Source organism: Artemia franciscana, chromosome 21 (genome assembly GCF_032884065.1).
Source record: "Artemia franciscana chromosome 21, ASM3288406v1, whole genome shotgun sequence".
Lineage (NCBI taxonomy): Eukaryota > Metazoa > Arthropoda > Branchiopoda > Anostraca > Artemiidae > Artemia > Artemia franciscana.
Genome location: NC_088883.1, coordinates 31,309,121 through 31,328,588, shown reverse-complemented (window position 1 = coordinate 31,328,588; position 19,468 = coordinate 31,309,121). Strand labels below are relative to the sequence as shown.

Here is a 19,468-nt window from a genome sequence, read left to right as displayed (position 1 = left end):
ATCAATGGTCTGCTGACATTACCCGCGGCAAAATAAAGAGAAAATTGAAAAAGTAAAACAAGAATAAGAAGGAAAAGGAAATCAAGGGGAGAACTAAACACAAAAAAGGCACAAATTATAGTATTAAATAAATCAGGCAATACTTACCCTGTCAGTCAATAAGGATCATGTTGCGTTAACCACAGGCAACTGAACAATAAGAAGGAAAGAGGGAAGAAAAGTGAAAACAGAGAAAAAGAAAATAGGCAATTAATTTATAAGTAAGGCGATACTCACCCTGTTTGCCTGTCGCCAATGATAAGCTCTCGCTGACCACGACCAATTGGGACAAGAGAATCGACGGCCTTCATGCCAGTTTGCATAGGCTCTCTGACAGAGACACGGGGAATAATACCTGGGGCTTTGACACCCACTCTTTGCCTGTAAAGGGGAATTTCCTTTAAAGTAGAGACACGTCTTTAAAAGGGCGATGGATAAGAGAAGTAAAATTACCCTGAATCTATGATGCCCTGAAAATTAAGTTCTGTGGCCTGTAACTTTTTTGATAAAGGATGTTTTGCAATGATCTTGGAGAAATGCTTATTCCCTGTTTGCATGTTTCCCGACCAGACTTGGTATCCTAAATATTACGAAAAATTTGGTATTTTAAAAAATTTAATTGTCATTTTAAATTTTTTGTAGGATTAAAGATAACAAAATCACCGTTGCACTGCATTAAACTGCACATTTGGACAGTCAAGTTAATTTGAGAGGGGGGAGGAGAAATTTATTTTCCCCTTAGGTTTCCAAAAATTCCTTTTTGGAGGGGAGGGGAATTTTTCACTGGAAATCCTTTTTTGGTATTTTCATCAAAGAATGAAAACAGGAGGTATACCCTCCCCCTGCCACTGTTTGGGTGATTACAACGCCTTTCCATATTTTGGTTTAAAATAAGTTCTTCTAAAACAGCAAGACCTTCCTAAGAAATGGAAAAATCAAGAATCCTTATTCATAATATGAATTGTATTAAAAATTATTGTCTAAATCATAGGCGAATTAAACGATTAAAGCAGTTCCTAGTAAGTAAATACCACTTCCCATAAAAACAAAGTTGCTATTATCAGCTGCAAAACAATAGCATAATTTTTATCATTCGTTAGGAGTGAACCGTAGAAGGGAAGTAAATAACATACCAAAACGTGTATATAAACATTAACTGAACATACTTGTACATAACTGAACATAAAACTTTTGATCCTAAATTAATTATACCAAATTTTAACGAAACCCATTTTGTTATGGCCTTCATGGGTAGTACCGACCGACATTAATTATTTTGGTTGGGTCTGAATTTTAAGTTGAAAATGTAAGAACATTAAGCAAAAGAATAAAAATGAAAGGAAAGAGCGACATTAAAAACAAACAATCAGGGATTATCCTATATACAAGGAGGGCTGCCAATCTCGTTCATTTCTGACGTCAACACTTGGTTATGTTTGTGTACTAACATAGCAAGAAACCTAAATTGGCCTAAGCGAAAGGTGGCACGTCCTTGAATGTGCTGGGAAGAGTCCATGCAAAAAGTGATATAGGACAAAAATGTCCCCTTCCCATAAAAACAAAGTTGCTAATATCAGCTATAAAACAATAGTAGAATTTTCTTTGTATTGACATATTAAAATATGTGTAAATAAAATAAATAAATAATAAATAAATAAATAATAAAATAATAATAATTAATAAAATAATAATAATAATAAATAATAATAATAATAAATAATAATAATAAAAATAACAAATAAATAAATAAAAATAAATAAGTAAAATAAAATAAAGTGCGTTGACATATTAAAACCATAGAAGGGAAGTAAATAGCATACCAAAACTTGAATATAAACATTAACTGAACATACTTGTACATAACTGAACATAAACCTTTTGATCCTAAATTCATTATACCAAAATTTCGAAACCCATAATATGATCCTCGTTTCACATTTAAGATTTACCAGAGTGCCCAGCCAACAGATTATAAAACGTAAAGATACACTCAGCAGTCTTAGAGCCCTATTGCCTACTGATTCTATTCCTGATTTCACTTTGAGCACAATACGATTCGTGACTCCGACTCCACGAATATTCATCTCTTTTTTTCTTTTTCTTTATGCCATTAGCACCGATCACAAAATTTGGTTTAACCTTGAGCACAATACGATTCGTGACTCCGACTCCACGAATATTCATCATCTCTTTTTCTTTACGGCATTAGCAGCAATCACAAAATTTGAGGCAATCCAATTCTCCAATTCATTTCGGTATAAGAACATGTTTTTGATACAAAAGTTGATCCTACATATACACTAACACAAACCAGCTGGGTGTTGAAGACACAGACACTAAAGTTATGTTGCTCATGTAGACTAACTTATCTTTTCTATCTCTATTTGTCTATTATATTTTTTATTATATTTATCTATTATATTTTTTTCTATCTCTATCTTTTGAATTAAAATCAAGCAGTTGTGGACATCAAGCCATTGCAAATTGTAGAAAAAGTCAAGACGGATAGTCCGAATGAGTGAGAGGCAAATCCGGCATAAGCCCTTTTTGGATTGTATAAAAATGATATCGCTTCATTGGTTGATAGATAAGTCTATCTATTATCAGTTCATGCGTCATTCCTAGGGCAGAACTTAAGGTAGAGATAGTCATGGAACTAAGGGATGAAAGATTTTTTTTTTTAAATTAAAGTCAAGTAGTTGTGGACATCAAGCCATGGCTAATTGTAGGAAAAGTCAAGACAGATACTCCGAGTGAGTGAGAGGCAAATCTGGCATAAGCCCTTTTTGGATTGTATAAAAATGATGTCGCTTCATTTGTTGATAGATAGTCTATCTATCGTCATATTATGAACAATAGGCCTAAAAATTCTCTTTAAAATTTTGTTAAAAAAAAAAAAAATAAAGACTCAAGCTTAGTTAGGAAATAGCATCCACAACAAATTTTTTATCTGTATTTAAGTCGACTTTTGATTATTTCGCAGTTTCAAGGTTCAATCAGATTTAATTAATAGGAGAAAATAAAAAAAACTTAAAATATGAAAGTTGGGGGTTACCGAGGGGTTACCAAGCTTCAAGATATTGAGCTGGTGAAGAATTATCAAAGAGGCTCTAGAACTTCAATTCTTTCCCTAAAAATCAACACCAGGACTTTCAAACAAGATTCAGATGCGAAAACCAAAGCTCTTGCTATTGCGTTTGCCGAATTAACGAAACTAGACGACAACAGTAAAGAAGTTCTCAATTGCCCAAATTTGCCCTAATTCTATCCTTGATTGTGTGAACTATTCTGCTATTAAAGTCTTGCGCATTCTGAAAACGTTTTGATGTCACCAAACCCAAGGGTCCTGAAAGGGAACTTGCACGAAAGATGGGCTCACCAGCCGAAATTGTGCTACCGTCTAAAATATCTACTATATTCTACTATAATTTATATCAATATTGATATATATATTAATATATAAGTGTCTACTACAAAAGAAACAAACCTTGTCTTTGATCCAATTGGTCCTTTGCCGTCAATTGGGTTACCCAAAGCATCAACAACACGACCCAGTAGTTCTTCACCAACTGGCACATCTACAATGGCGCCAGTTCTCTTGACAATATCACCCTCCTTAATATGCTTGTCGTTACCAAAAACGACAATACCAACGTTGTCGGGTTCCAAGTTGAGAGCCATTCCCTTTAAACCTGACGAGAATTCAACCATCTCCTCTGCTTGGATATTCTTGAGACCATAAACACGAGCAATACCATCACCAATACTCAGGACTCGACCAGTCTCTTCAAGATTTTCCTAAAATGATGATTGTAAGTTATATATATATATATAAAAAAAAAAAAACTAGAGCTCATAGGGCACTTATGACGAGCTCGGAAGAGCTAAGAGCCAAGAGCTCATATGGCATAAGCTCTAGCAAAATTCCGGGTTTAAAATAAGAGATCTGAGTTACGAGGTCCTTCTAAATATGAAATTTCATTAACATCCGGTCATTTCGTAAATTAAAAATACGTAATTTTTTTCTTTTTTTTTCGAATTAACCATACCCCCACTCTCCTCCAGATGGTCGAATCGGGGAAACGACTATTTATAATTTAACCTGGTCTGGTCCCTGACACGCCTGCCAAGTTTTAATCGTCCTAGCTTATCTGGAAGTGTCTAAACTACCAAAACCAGGACCGGCAGACAGACCGACCAACAGAATTTGCGATCGCTATATGTCACTTGGTAAATACCAAGTGCCATAAAAAAGCAAGTGATTAGGATGAAAAAGACAGAATACAGTTCATTTTATAAGATAATTCTAATATAGAAGTTTCCTTGACCCCAGATTATGAGGTCCACAATCACTACTGACTATGCCTATATTCGTGATAAAATCTCCATCTGAGGTTCCAATCGTCCCTGTTAGGGCTTTATTACATCATTTTGTCGTAATTAATTAGCTATGAATACAATTTCAAAAAAGCAAATGTCTTGAATATACTTAGAAAAAATCGCACGATTTGAGTTTTATACATTTGTCGAAGTCATATGCTCAAAACAAATTAACTAAAAGACCTAAAAAACCTAACCTAAAAAAAGAAGAGACAAAATCCAGGCAAGCAAAAAAAATCACAGGTTTTACAATTCGCATAGAAGCGCGACCTAGACAAAGACTAGCTCAGGCAGTTTTTTACCAACCCAAGTTAAATTAAAATTGCGAAAATCACCAAGCTGAAGAAAAAGTATTGTGACCAAACCACATATAGAGGTGACCAAACCACAATAGAGGAGGAAACCGGAATTCAAATCAAATTTGGTCCACAGGATACAAAAAAAAATAAATAGGGGAGGAAATCGGAATTCAAATCAAATTTGGTCCACAGGATACACAGGAAAATAAATAGAGGAGGAAACAATAATTCAAATCAAATTTGGTCCACAGGATACACAGGAAAATAAATAGAGGAGGAAACCGCGATTCAAATCAAATTTGGTACACAGGATACACAGAAAAATAAATAGAGGAGGAAACCAGAATTCAAATCAAATTTGGTCCACAGGATACAAAAAAAAAAAAATAGGGGAGGAAATCGGAATTCAAATCAAATTTGGTCCACAGGATACACAGGAAAATAGAGGAGGAAACAATAATTCAAATCAAATTTGGCCCACAGGATACACAGGAAAATAAATAGAGTAGGAAACCGCGATTCAAATCAAATTTGGTACACAAGATACACAGAAAAATAAATAGAGGAGGAAACCAGAATCAAATCAAGTTTGGTCCACAGGATACACAGTAAAATTTGAAAATTTATGGCTAAAAAATGCACGTGTCTTCAACCAGTCATAAAAAGTTATCCCTACCTACATTAAAACTATTCCTGGTCATCAAAACATGTTACCTGTTACTACTTAGCCACACCTTCCACCACTGCAAAGGTACATGTTGAGATACCCTCATTGGCAAGGCAGCACCATCCTGAAGACAACAACTAGGAAGATACAACAACCAGTCATAAAGTTATCCCTACCTACATTAAAACTATCCATGGTCGTCAAAACATGTTACCTGTTACTACTTAGCCACACCTTCCACCATTGCAAAGGTACATGTTGAGATACCCTCATTGGCAAGGCAGCACCATCCTGAAGACAACAACTAGGAAGATAGAAGACGTTTGCATAAATTCATAGAGAACCTAGAACCATGGAGAGGCATGGCTGGAGATGGAACAGAGACTGACTGAAGATTGCTGATGCAGCAGACAAATTGAAGTGATTCCCAGATCGATTCGTGCTAGGCAGGACAGTTCCGTCATCTTGTTCCCCAAAAGTAAGCAGAAGGAGTAAGCCCACCAAAACTTTGTCTTAAATGCACATAAACATCAAATTCAGTCACTATTTTTTTTATATAGTTTTTTGATTCACGATTTTTTCTTGCAACTTTAAAAACAACACAGATTACTATCGCCACAAATTCAGGATATTCTAGAGTGCACTCTCACAAAAGCTGGTGTGGATATTCCCCCAGCATACTCAGGGAATATCAACAACATGCAGATACCCCCGGAGTATTTTGCACAATTGTTGCACAACAATCAACCAGCACTTTCTGCTAAAAATCCCTTCCTGGTAACTAATTGGATTTCCAAAATTGGAAATTGTTAGACTCAATAAGCTGTAGATGACTAACAAAATATTCAGTGCATGATACTCGCAGTGGGTGAAAATTTCCCAGACTGAAGAGCCAGAAGCTACGAACTTTGACATACTATAGACACAGAGACGATATGGTAATGACCTATAAGTTATTCAAGTCTGACAATAAAGACATTGAACGATTTTTTCTTGCAACTTTAGAAACAACACAGATTACTATCGCCACAAATTCAGGATATTCTAGAGCACACTCTCACAAAAGCTGGGGTCCCTATTCCCCCAGCATACTCAGGGAATATCCACAACATGCAGATACCCCTGGAGTATTTTGCACAATTGTTGCACAACAATCAACCAGCACTTTCTCCTAAAAATCCCTTCCTGGTAATTAATTGGATTTCCAAAATTGGAAATTGTTAGACTCAATAAGCTGTAGATGACTAACAAAATATTCAGTGCATGATACCCGCAGTGGGTGAAAATTTGCCAGACTGAAGAGCCAGAAGCTACGAACTTTGACATACTATAGACACAGAGACGATATGGTAATGACCTATAAGTTATTCAAGTCTGACAATAAAGACATTGAACGATTTTTTCTTGCAACTTTAGAAACAACACAGATTACTATCGCCACAAATTCAGGATATTCTAGAGCACACTCTCACAAAAGCTGGGGTCCCTATTCCCCCAGCATACTCAGGGAATATCCACAACATGCAGATACCCCCGGAGTATTTTGCACAATTGTTGCACAACAATCAACCAGTACTTTCTGCTAAAAATCCCTTCCTGGTAATTAATTGGATTTCCAAAATTGGAAATTGTTAGACTCAATAAGCTGTAGATGACTAACAAAATATTCAGTGCATGATACCCGCAGTGGGTGAAAATTTGCCAGACTGAAGAGCCAGAAGCTACGAACTTTGACATACTATAGACACAGAGACGATATGGTAATGACCTATAAGTTATTCAAGTCTGACAATAAAGACATTGAACGATTTTTTCTTGCAACTTTAGAAACAACACAGATTACTATCGCCACAAATTCAGGATATTCTAGAGCACACTCTCACAAAAGCTGGGGTCCCTATTCCCCCAGCATACTCAGGGAATATCCACAACATGCAGATACCCCCGGAGTATTTTGCACAATTGTTGCACAACAATCAACCAGTACTTTCTGCTAAAAATCCCTTCCTGGTAATTAATTGGATTTCCAAAATTGGAAATTGTTAGACTCAATAAGCTGTAGATGACTAACAAAATATTCAGTGCATGATACCCGCAGTGGGTGAAAATTTGCCAGACTGAAGAGCCAGAAGCTACGAACTTTGACATACTATAGACACAGAGACGATATGGTAATGGCCTATAAGTTATTCAAGTCTGACAATAAAGATATTGAAGGTTTGAACCTGCCTGGTCATCAAGTACCAGAGGTCATCCAGCAAAGTTGTGCTGCAAGCACAAGAAGAAAAAGAAACAATTTCTTCTACAATCAAATCATAAGTCTGTGGAATGGTCTAAGCAAGACGACAATGGGATCAACAACAATGGATAGCTTCAAATCTTGACAAGCACTCGGCAACAAAACCATGGCTCACTCAATGGGATGCAGCAGATGCCCTGCAGCCCCATCATCACTAACTAGCGTACACTGGATTCTTTCATATGATTATTATTAAATTACTACCCGTCAAAAACGGAAAAGACGGAGTATATAAAAGAAAAAGAAAGAAAAGCACAAAAATTTAAATACACTTCCACTACAAATATTATAAAATAACAGTAGTCCAGGGGTGGTTGGCTATTAAAACGTTGGTACTGAATTCAGAGATTCTTCTCTCTATGGCCATGGAAGGGTTGGTGACCTTATATTTCCTGGAGATATCGCCATTGCTGTGCCACAAAGGGAGACACAGGAGAAACGTAGAATATCTGTAAAATGCGCTGCAAATGGCTTTCTTTTCGGTAGCTATGAATATGTTCCAGAAGGGAACCACAGCAAGCAGATGGGGGGTAGTAAAAGCATTGTATAACCAGGCAAGGAGAGGATGAAACAATACTTATTGGCAACAAGTAATCCGCGCTCGTAGACAGGAACAGAGGTGGTTTGTCAGTGCTGAGCGTGTGTCCTTCAATGTAGAAGAAATAGGAAGGGCAAGATACGTAAGGGACTCACAGGGCTTAATCAGAATGTCGCCAATTTTAACGGAGAGGTTAATTGAAAGCTCATTTTTTGAACCATTGAAGAAAAGAAGTTCTGTTTTAGATTCGTTGAAGGAAAGTCCAATCTGCTTGTATGTCGCTGCAAATGAGTTGTAATTTTGTTGAAATAAAGATATCGAATGAGAAACATGAAGAATGTCATCAGCAAAGTTCAGCAGCGAAAGATTAATCCCATGGAAGAAGCACGACGGCTTTATTACTTGTTGCGCTTTGATGACAGCGTTATTAAACAGTGATGGTGAAGTTTTGCCACCTTGACGTACGCCTTTCTTGACACTCAGCATTTCTTTAGAAGGAAAAGTGCCGAACGGAGAGGGGATCAGGATGGCAGCCGAGAGCTTGTTGTACATACTGTGAACAGGGGAAATGATGCAAGAGGAAACACCTTGCTGAAGGGCTTAACAAGATAATATTGCTAACAAGTGTGATTTTTAAACGTAATTTTAAGGTAGAATTAACAAAAATAAGAAAAAAGCTGCTACTTCTATGACATAAAACTATTGAGACATAAATTAAAAATAGATACAGACCTTTGGTGCAGCCCCAAGGATTTTCTCTTCAAGAACAGCTGAGATTTCAGCAGCATTATTGGCTGATGATACATGAAGTTTGCGTGCTGCAATTGTGGCCACTGGAGCTGTCCTTGCTGCAACCTAGAATTCAATACATACATAAAAAAAATAAAAAAATAAAGAGACCTTCATCATGACACAAACATGCAAAATTTTCTGAATATCCAAAATGACTTAAGACTTCCATAAACAATAGATCTTGCCCCCTTTCTGTCCCTAAAATTTTGGCTGTGTACACCCATTGTTATTATGTTTTCTACTACTTCCTTGTGCTTACTTCAAAATCAATTTTCAAAATTTAGAAGTCAACTAAGTGAAGAACTGTCCTAAGCTGCAGGAATCAACTAACATAGAGGTGACATAGTTGTTAGTTGGTTGTTGCTGACTAATTCCATAGGTGGGAGGAGCTGGAGGTTCTGAATACAGTGGAAGAATCATGCAACCAATTCCTGCTGCTGGGCCCACCTTTGAAAGCTTCAGGAATCAAATAACATAGAGATGACATAGTTGTTAGTTGGTTGTTGCTGACTAATTCCATAGGTGGGAGGAGCTGGAGGTTCTGAATACAGTGGAAGAATCATGCAACCAATTCCTGCTGCTGGACCCACCTTCGAAAGCTTCAGGAATCAACTAACATAGAGATGACATAGTTGTTAGTTGGTTGTTGCTGACTAATTCCATAGGTGGGAGGAGCTGGAGGTTCTGAATACAGTGGAAGAATCATGCAACCAATTCCTGCTGCTGGACCCACCTTTGAAAGCTTCAGGAATCAACTAACATAGAGATGACATAGTTGTTAGTTGGTTGTTGCTGACTAATTCCATAGGTGGGAGGAGCTGGAGGTTCTGAATACAGTGGAAGAATCATGCAACCAATTCCTGCTGCTGGACCCACCTTTGAAAGCTTCAGGAATCAACTAACATGGAGATGCACCACCCAAGTGCATTAGAAATGCCAAGTGTGTTTGACGAACTGGCACAAACATCCAGTGTACAGAATTATGACACCAAGGGGTTTGCAGTTTGGTTACTCATCCTAAAATCTTTCACTAGACAGTCTTGTTGAAAACTTCTTATGGAATTCTGGTTACAATTGGTTGACGTTTGCTTGCATTTTGCAGCAACTACAGCAACCCTGGTAATGAAGAACATGCTCAAAAGTTAATAGTTTGCCAAAAAGTTGGTTTATTTTGACCAGTAGTGGAGATGGAAAGACCATAAAAAATGCGATGAAAAGACCATGGAGATGGAAAGACCATGGAGATGCACCACCCAAGTGCATTAGAAATGCCAAGTGTGTTTGACGAACTGGCACAAAAGTTAATAGTTTGCCAAAAAGTTGGTTTATTTTGACCAGTAGTGGAGATGGAAAGACCATAAAAAATGCGATGAAAAGACCATGGAAAGACCATGGAGATGGAAAGACCATGGAGATGCACCACCCAAGTGCATTAGAAATGCCAAGTGTGTTTGACAAACTGGCACAAACATCCAGTGTACAGAATTATGACACCAAGGGGTTTCCAGTTTTGTTACTCATCCTAAAATCTTTCACTAGACAGTCTTGTTGAAAACTTCTTATGAAATTCTGATTACAATTGGTTGACGTTTGCTTGCATTTTGCAGCAACTACAGCAACCCTGGTAATGAAGAACATGCTCAAAAGTTAATAGTTTGTCAAAAAGTTGAAGTTTATTTTGACCAGTAGTGGAGATGGAAAGACCATAAAAAAAGAACAGTGACTCCTTTTTAGGGGGCATATTTTTAGCACTTTTTAATTTTCATAAAATTAATCTCAAAATGTAACATTTCTATACTGTTAAATTGGCAAAAAAAACCTAAGTAGGCTTGCCTTTCTAAAACCTAACAAACAAGTATTGGTCCAATAAGAGAGTCATACTCTCACCATTTACCTGTGCCATTTAACCAAACACTTGGAAAACTATAGTTTCTATGACTATCTTAGTTTTATGACTATCTACCTTAGTTCTGCCCTAGGAATGACGCATTGGATGGATGATAGGTAGACTTACCTATTAATAAATGAACTGACATCATTTTTATACAATCCTAATAAGAGCTTATGCTAGGTTTACCTCTCACTCAATCAGACTATCTATATTGGCTTTTTCTACAATTAGCCATGGCTTGATGCCCACAATTACTTGATTTTGATTCAATATATAGTCAATAGTCAAACATAAAAACAAAAAGAGCAGAAAAACAAGAACATAGTGACACTGGTCTGAAAAAAAAATAAAATACATAAGTTAACTTGACAAAATATTCAAAACCATTAGAACTAGGAGGACGTAATAGGAGAGAATAATAAGCAAAGGAAATAGTATTGTGACTATCCTAAATCAAAACATACAAAGTGCACATTTAAAAAACAGTGCTTAATTTCCACCAAAATGGCTGGTAAAAATTTATGTGCTTCCTGACTTGTACTCCTAGGCTAATATTGAACATAAGCAACATGTGCTGCTTTGCTATCTTTTATGAAAGGTCTGTTTGTTTGTTTTTTGTCAATAGGTTTCAGAATGAAAGCATTTTTGATATTCCTCTGCTCTCAATTTTCTTTTCTTTTATTGCTAGTTCTTAAGACTATTTTATAGGTGAAATTGTACCAAAAAACACTTGTACATTATAAACTTTCTCTAAAAAAAAACAACAACAAAAAAACACAAGAACATTATCCATTAAAGCCTCAGCATGGTTATGGTTGAGGAATATGTGTTCTATTTTAATTTTCCAAGACAATTTCTTACAAATTTTAGTTAAAAGTGATTTAACTGAAGTTGACTAAGTGAACTTTGACTAAGTTAAAACCTTTGTCTAAGATTAGGAGAAAAAGAAGCAATTGGTATGTATTGAAATCCTGAACAATTTCTTTAAATAATGTATAGCCAATATTAATGTTATGCCAGTATTTTTGTATATTGAGCCACTTTTAAATTTCTTTTCATACTTCAAGCATTTTTTTGCAAATATTTAAAGTTTGATTAGAATTTTATGTTTTAGTTAGTAGGCATAATAGCTATATCACCCTCTCCATACAATAACAAGACAAACACAAAACAGTTAGATAAGTAAAGAGCAAAAACATTTTGATTTCTTTTTTTAAGTCATAATTATTGGTGGGACAATGAACTAGAAATTGAGGAATGTAAAAATTGAGTTCAACTAATTATTTTGTCCAATTATTATTTCTGTAGTATTAATCAAGAAAATTCAGTTCCAACTTAGCTCTGTCAGTTTGCAAAAAAAAAGTAAATGCAGTGAGTATTTTTTGTTCAGCACTGATGATGAGCTCCCATACAGATGTGCAGACCACACATTCGCTTGTTGCCAATAAGCTTCTGTTGCCAATGTGCCAAACTATAGGCACATACCCCTATGTAACTACCCCAACTATGTGTATACCCCTATGTAATGGGCCATGGAGCCTTGTAGGGGTAGAGAGTTATTGCTGTCCATTTATTTTGATGTTAATAAACTGAACTGAACTATTATGAGGAGCACCCAGAGCCATTCACAATAAGCTGATGTGTCTTGCCAGATCATCTTGAGATTGAGCTGAAGAAGCAGGAGATATATTCAGACTTTTCATGAAAAAGAAAGAAATGGATAAGCAGAAGCAATAAATTGGGATGCTCTTCTGGTTGAGTGGAACATCTAAAGAATGCAGTAAAGAGAAAGGCTTCCACAACATAGGTCTGGCTCATATCATGTTGGAAGCAACACTAAAAGCTTGCTACAAAGCAGGAAGCAATGGCAGTCATGATGCAAAGTGTACGCCACCAGTTCTATATACTTAGCTTTAAATACTATCTAACATGCTCCAGCTTGCATTTAATTGTTGTCTTACTTTACATCTGTGGAATTTTTAATCTTACTAGCATAGTTTAAGACACCTTTTGGTATGAGTAAATCAATTGATGAAAAAAATTTGTAAAGAGATTCAGCCTTCTCTTCATGATATCAAGGACTTTCAGAGGTTAATGATGATGATAAGGTATTCAAAGGTAGTGAATAGAACTTTTATAGTCCACCTTCCTCAACTCTGGCTGCTTCTGGAGGCTACTTTTTTCTAGGTAGATAGAAACTAAGCCACTTTTTCAAGCTCTTTGCGTCACCTGGCCTCTGTATACAATTTGCCCACATAGCAACAGCCCAAAGAATCAGATGTGAAACTCAAAATCATGAGCATTTTTTCCAACTGGAATAAAAAACAACAACAAATAAATCTTGAAATGATTGCATTATGCAATTTGGCTTTTCATGAGAAAATGAATCTTTTTTTCTTTGACAGTATATACAAACAACTCCTATCAGTCTTGGTTCATTTTTCTTGTTGTTCTATTCTTTATTTTTCTATAAAGCTTCCTCAGTGAGATACCATAGCTCAGCAAGTCTCAAAAAGATACTTCTAAACTAAACTAGTATCAAAAGGAAAACCATCAACGCCATCTAGTGTTTGAGTGGTTGACCCAAAATGGCTTCATATTGTGGTTAAGATACAAAATGAGGTTAGTAGCTCATTATGTATTGAATCAGGAGTTAAGTAGGGTTGTCTTATATCCTCATTTACATGAATCATCTTGATAGACTTTGTCCTAAGGAATACCCCAAAGGCTATGAGAGAGCATGGAATCAAATGGGAAGTTAAAACTCTTTTAGATTCAGATTACACAAATGTTATAAGTGTCCTGGATAAAAAATGTCAGCAAAACAAGTAAAGTTTTGGAGATTTTGAGAGTTCAGGGTACAAGAATATGTTCAAAAATATTGAAATTAAGAAGGCTAGGTTGCTTAGACTAGGAATAAATAAAGGTGAAGGGTTGATGTAGAGTAACACAAAGGTTCATTGTTGTTTCACTTACCTGAATAGTATTATTAACAAAAATGGTGGATACAGGATAAGATTTGAAAAGTATAATAGGCAAGACTTAGTGTGTATTTTCACATTTGAAAAAAATTTGGAAGAATAGGAAGACAAGTCTGCAAGCCAAGAGTAGAATATTGGAAGCTACAGTAATGACAGCAGTTAAATATGATTCTGAAATATGAACATTTCAGAAGACAGGCCAAGGTTTGTTAAATACTTTCTAAAGTAATTGTTCATCAATAGTTTTGAGTACTTGCTTTACTGACTGTATTTCACACAGCAAGCTGATTTGAAGATGTTGTTCTATGTCCCATTCTTAAGCTACAATAAGGAAAAAGTTGGGATGACCAAGATATATTTTCCAAACAAAAGGATGACAGACCGCTAAAGATTGTGGTTTTGGCCATCAATCTGGGGCCAAGCAAAATACAGGTCAACACTAAATGGAGTGGAGAGGTCATAAGAAAAGACTTAATGAAAATTGGAACTTCTTTGGAAAGGGTAAAAAGTGAGGCTTGTAATAGATTGGGGTAGAGCAGGAACATGCACAGCTGAGATGACTTTGGGTGACTTTGTGCTAAAGTGAGTTGTTAGCAGTATATTATATACTAGCCTTTTCTGAATTTAAAAATGCCATGATTATGATTTTAAATGTATGATTATTGATGATAGTGTGAGAGAAAAATATTCTATCATCTTTCAAATAAATACTTATTTGATGCATTTGTTTTGTATTGCATAACCTACCATTTTTTTTCAAAAATTGATATAATTTTTCTTTTCAGAATTCAGTTGAGTATAGATCTGTCATGCATCCAATCTTTGGTAAACCTATAGAGTATATACCTCACCCCCTTAATGTGCAAACATATACCCAGAATTGCATCCTGAATCCACATATAAAATTCATTTCTGTTGCAAATGAACTTTATCCTCACCCCTAAATATATCCAAATCAGGGTATATATTTGCACATTAGGGTTGGGGTGAAGTTCATTTGCAACACAAATGGAAGTTATATTTGTGTTCATAATGCAATTCTGGGTATACATTTGCACATTAGGAGGGGGGTATATACTCAGTTAATATATAGGTTAATCCAATATTCTAAATTCCTAGAAATCAGAAAAAGATTGAAATACTAGTAAGTTCTTTCTAGTAAACTTGCAGAATAGCAGCTCTACAGAAGGAGACACTAGAACAAAAAGAGACGTTTTTAGATTGCTAAATTCATGTTTTCCTTATGGTTAGTCATTCTTGTGACTATCATAAGCAATGAAAATGCACCATACCCACCTATCATCCTGAGAGACTCATATATAGGTCTAGCCCAAATTAACCAATATGGTTGTTTGTTGTTCTCTAAATTGATTGAGCTGCTGTATGACTTTATGATATGCAGACTGTATGCTGTGCTTTATGACATAATGCTGTGCAGACTTTAGATATCTAGTTTAGCCTGAGTGATTAGGGGAGGGGTAAAGTATAGCTGGTCTGCATACTTAATGGCTTAGGTATAATTATTCTGCAGATTATGTAATAAGAATTGTTTTCTAACTTCAACCCCCCCCCCTCCCTAGTGAGTAACTGTATAGCCCTAATTATACACTTTCTATCTATTCTATCACTTCTTTGTTTGATTTCAAGCAGAAAAAAAACAAACAGTTCTAAATTTTTTGCAGTTAATGACTTACAAATGAACATACTATTTGATGCCTTTTTTATGTTCTTTATGAATATAATAATTGCTTCTATTGCAAATTCAAATTTAAGCACTTTTTTAACTTAACCCAACCAAACCTAGCCTAACTATAAATAATCTTGGTGCTGAGAAAACATGGTATTATTTTGCCAAAAACAACCCAAAACACATAGGCCTACTTTAATTGAAAATTTGGCATCAAGGATGAAAAAACACCATAAAGGATAAAATAAAATTTATTTATCCAACTTAATTGTGGAAAATCAGTGCTTGTGGATTATATAACATTAAATATATGGATTTAAAATGAAATAGTAAGTTTGAGACCAATGTTTTAAGCCTTTTTTATACCCCATATTCTGGTCATTTTCAAGAGCTTAAAAAGTGCTTAAGTTTGAATTTGCAATAGAAGCAATTATTATATTTGTAAAAAAACATAAAAAAGCATCAAATAGTATGTTCACTTTATTGGTAAGTCAATAATATAAACTGCAAAAAATTTACCCAATTTTAAAAAGTACTCAATTTTTAGAAAAGTTAAAAAGTACTCAATTTTAAGCTATTTACAGACCCTCAAAGATGATACATTTACTCTTAGTTTAGATGTGGCTTATATACATCTGTTAATACTACTAACTACTACTAATAACTCACTGCAGCACCAAGCTGCCTGAGGCCAACACAGCTACGCACGCTCCTCCTCCAACCTAATCTATTTAAAGCCTCCCTCTTTACTCCCTCCCAGGAAGTTCCCATTTCCTTTAAATCCTTATTTATGACATCCTCCCAACCCAGACAAGGACAACCTGCTTTCCGTGTAGCCCCAGACGGTTGGCCAAAAAGGACAATCTTCGGTAATCTGTCATCCTTCATCCGTAGAACGTGGCCTAGCCATCTCAACTTTTCTTTCATTATAGCCCCAGAAAGCGGGATTGAACCACACTTTTCGTACAACCTACTGTTTGAAATACGGTCAGTCAGCTGGGTACCCAGAACAATCTGTAGGCAATTTCTCTGGAAAACATCTAGTAAATTTTCATCTGCTTTTCGGAGTGTCCATGCTTCAGAGCCATATTTGACCACTGTCATCACTGTAGCTTCCAATATTCTAATCTTGGTTTGTAGGCTTATCTTTCTATTCTTCCAAACTTTTTTTAACTGTGAAAAAACACCCTGAGCTTTAGCTATTCTACTTTTAACATCTTCATTAACATCTGTTAATGACAGTGACAAATTCAAGAATCAATAAATGCATGCAAAATATAAAATATGGGCTATATATTTGGGTAAAGCTAGGTTTAAAATGAGTTTACACAAAGAACAACTATTAGCCTATATTCAGAAACAGCATAAAAATCATGGTAAAATTCTAGTTGATTGACTTCTTGCTATCTCAGAAATAGGTCAGGTTGGGAAAATGAACCCTCTAGAGGGAGAAGGAGTGGAGGTGGGTACTTTACAATACCTTCTCAGGACATACTTTAGCCTGTAGACCCATCCCTGAAAGTTTTTGTTTTCCTAGCCTAACCCCTTTCCAAGATAGCCAAAAGTCATTAAACTAGAATTTTTTAATGATAGAAGATATATTTTAATGATAGAATTTAATGACCACAAATCTAATTAATATAGACTAAATATGCTGCATATTAGCCTATAGAGTAAGAATTTCATTGTTTTATTTTTGTTGGACTGCCTAGGCTATATTTTGAAAGAGCATTGACAAGGAATTAAGTAGTGTGCTACCTTATCCCTATGTCAGCCAAGGACTCTTGTACATATTTACCCATAGGACAATATCAGGCCAAATTGGGAGGAAGGAGGGGTAAAGCCAGAATTAAACTTAGGAACCTTTATTATTCAGAAACAGTAATGTATAAAATCCTAAAGTTCTTTCACGATTGGTATTCAGGCCAGAAGAGGCCACGAGTATTACCAACAGACAAAGGCCTATTTTTCCCAATCCTTGGTAAAAACTACCCAAATAACCTTGCCAACCTGGAAGACACATCCTATTACATATAGAATAGCCTAAATATATTAAAGAGAGCCTAATCAACACACCTTTTGAACTCCACGAGGGAGCTGTCTTGCAACAGTAGATACGATCCGAGCAGTAGATAGGGCCATTTTTCTCTGAAAACTGGAAAATTTTTCTGAAGTCTCTACGGAAAATGGTGGAAATCAGGTGTCAAGAAAACGAGAAAGCCATCTATAAAGCCTTATTATAGATGTCATTTCGACAGGCGATAACAGAGTACACGTATAGGATCGCCATTAAAAAGCAATAAGCCAAATTGCAAATTTTTGGCATCGCAATACAATATTTTAGCAGAAAATTTTCTGAATCAATATAATTTTACCATTCCAGGATTAAGAAAGGCAGGATCGTTTTAGTCTCTTGGAACAAGTAAAGAATATAACAAGCTTTTGTGATCAAACCAAAGACCTACGTGGAAATTGAAAACACGCAGAAACTAACCTATATATGAATTTGACTACTACCATCTTGAGTCTTTAACCTGCTTAGAAAAGCTTCTAGATATTGTATATTCTAATTATAATTTCAGTAATGAATAGCCTAAACTTTAGCGTAAAACTTGGGACTTAAACATTGATAGCTTTTTCATATTTATGATGCTTTGAATTTTAACGTCGCTCCTTCCTTTCATTTAATTCTTATGTGATTTCATGTTTACGTCTTATTGAATTTTGAGGATTATCTGATACATAAGGGGCCTATCACCAGCTTCAATCACATGGTTTACACACAATTATTTAAATTTGTATAGAAATGCTTTAAAAATGGCAATCAGCTCCAAAAAATATAGACCCCTTAGGATATCTTAAGAGGTAAATGGAGAAAAGTTTCTGTCATGTGCGAAAAAATTATTTTCAGGTTGTGGTGTGAGAGATATTAAGAAGGGTTTGTCTCTTGAAAATATTATTTTTGGGAGATGTGCCTCCCTCTGCATCTTTTTGTTGGTGAGTACACGATTATGATCTCTTATTTCAAACCATAATTGTTTCTACAATATTAGGGAATCTTTTACCCTTTCAGCATCCATGTTTCGTGCTTTGACCCCATGCATTCTTCTAAATGAAAGGAAGTTAGAGGATAAGTTTCCTTTCCATATTTGACTGACTTTTCATAAAAAAGTGGGAAAATCATCTTTATGAAGTTTAAAACAACTCCTCTGTCCACAAAAAGTTGAAAATCCTTCCAAAAGTTGATGGCAAACAAAAAGCCATCATTGAAATATAAAAACAGTTTTTTTGTACAGATTCTGGGGAAGTAAAGCTCTCTTAGACTTAGATTATGCTGATGATTTAAGCATCCTAGATGAAAGTGTAAACAAAATGAATGAATTTTTAGAGGGTTTGCGAATTTAGGGTTCTAGAATAGGTTTGAAAAGCAATGCTGAAAATGCTAAGTCGGTAAGCCTAGGAGTAAGTAAATGCGGAAAGGTGAGTAGCAATAAGATCGATCAAGTGGACAGATTTTCTCACCTAGGTAGTATTATTAATAAAAACGGTGGGTGCAGTGAAAATGTTAAAAGTAGAATAGCCAAAGCCCAGGGGTATTTTCACAGTTGAAAAAAGCATTGGAAGAATAGAAAGGTAAGTCTGTGAACCAGGATTAGAACATTGGAAGCTACCGTGAAACAATGGTCAAGTATGATTCTGAAGCATAAGGGCTCCAAAAAACGGAGGAAGATTTTCAAAATGTTTTCCATAGAAATCACTTAGGGATTATCTTTGGTACCCAACTGACTGAACGTATCACAAAAAGTAGACTGTCGGAAAAGTTTGGTTCACACTCACTTTATAGTGCTATAATGAGAAAAAGGCTGAAATGGCTAGGGCAAGTTTTTGGATGAAG

At 35.6% G+C, this 19,468-nt stretch overlaps 1 protein-coding gene across 1 annotated transcript in view; it reads right to left on the bottom strand.

Moving 5' to 3' along the window:
• Window positions 1-17,791, bottom strand: part of LOC136040880 (ATP synthase subunit alpha, mitochondrial) — a 34,984-nt gene extending 17,193 nt beyond the window's left edge. Inside the window, exons 1-4 of the mRNA XM_065725281.1 lie at window positions 17,650-17,791; window positions 8,955-9,077; window positions 3,527-3,837; window positions 277-420 (exon numbers count right to left, since the gene is read on the bottom strand). Coding sequence (XP_065581353.1) covers window positions 277-420; window positions 3,527-3,837; window positions 8,955-9,077; window positions 17,650-17,715 — 644 coding nt within the window. The 5' untranslated portion in view covers window positions 17,716-17,791. The remainder of the gene's footprint in view (window positions 1-276; window positions 421-3,526; window positions 3,838-8,954; window positions 9,078-17,649) is intronic.
• Between the last annotated feature and the right edge of the window lie 1,677 nt (window positions 17,792-19,468).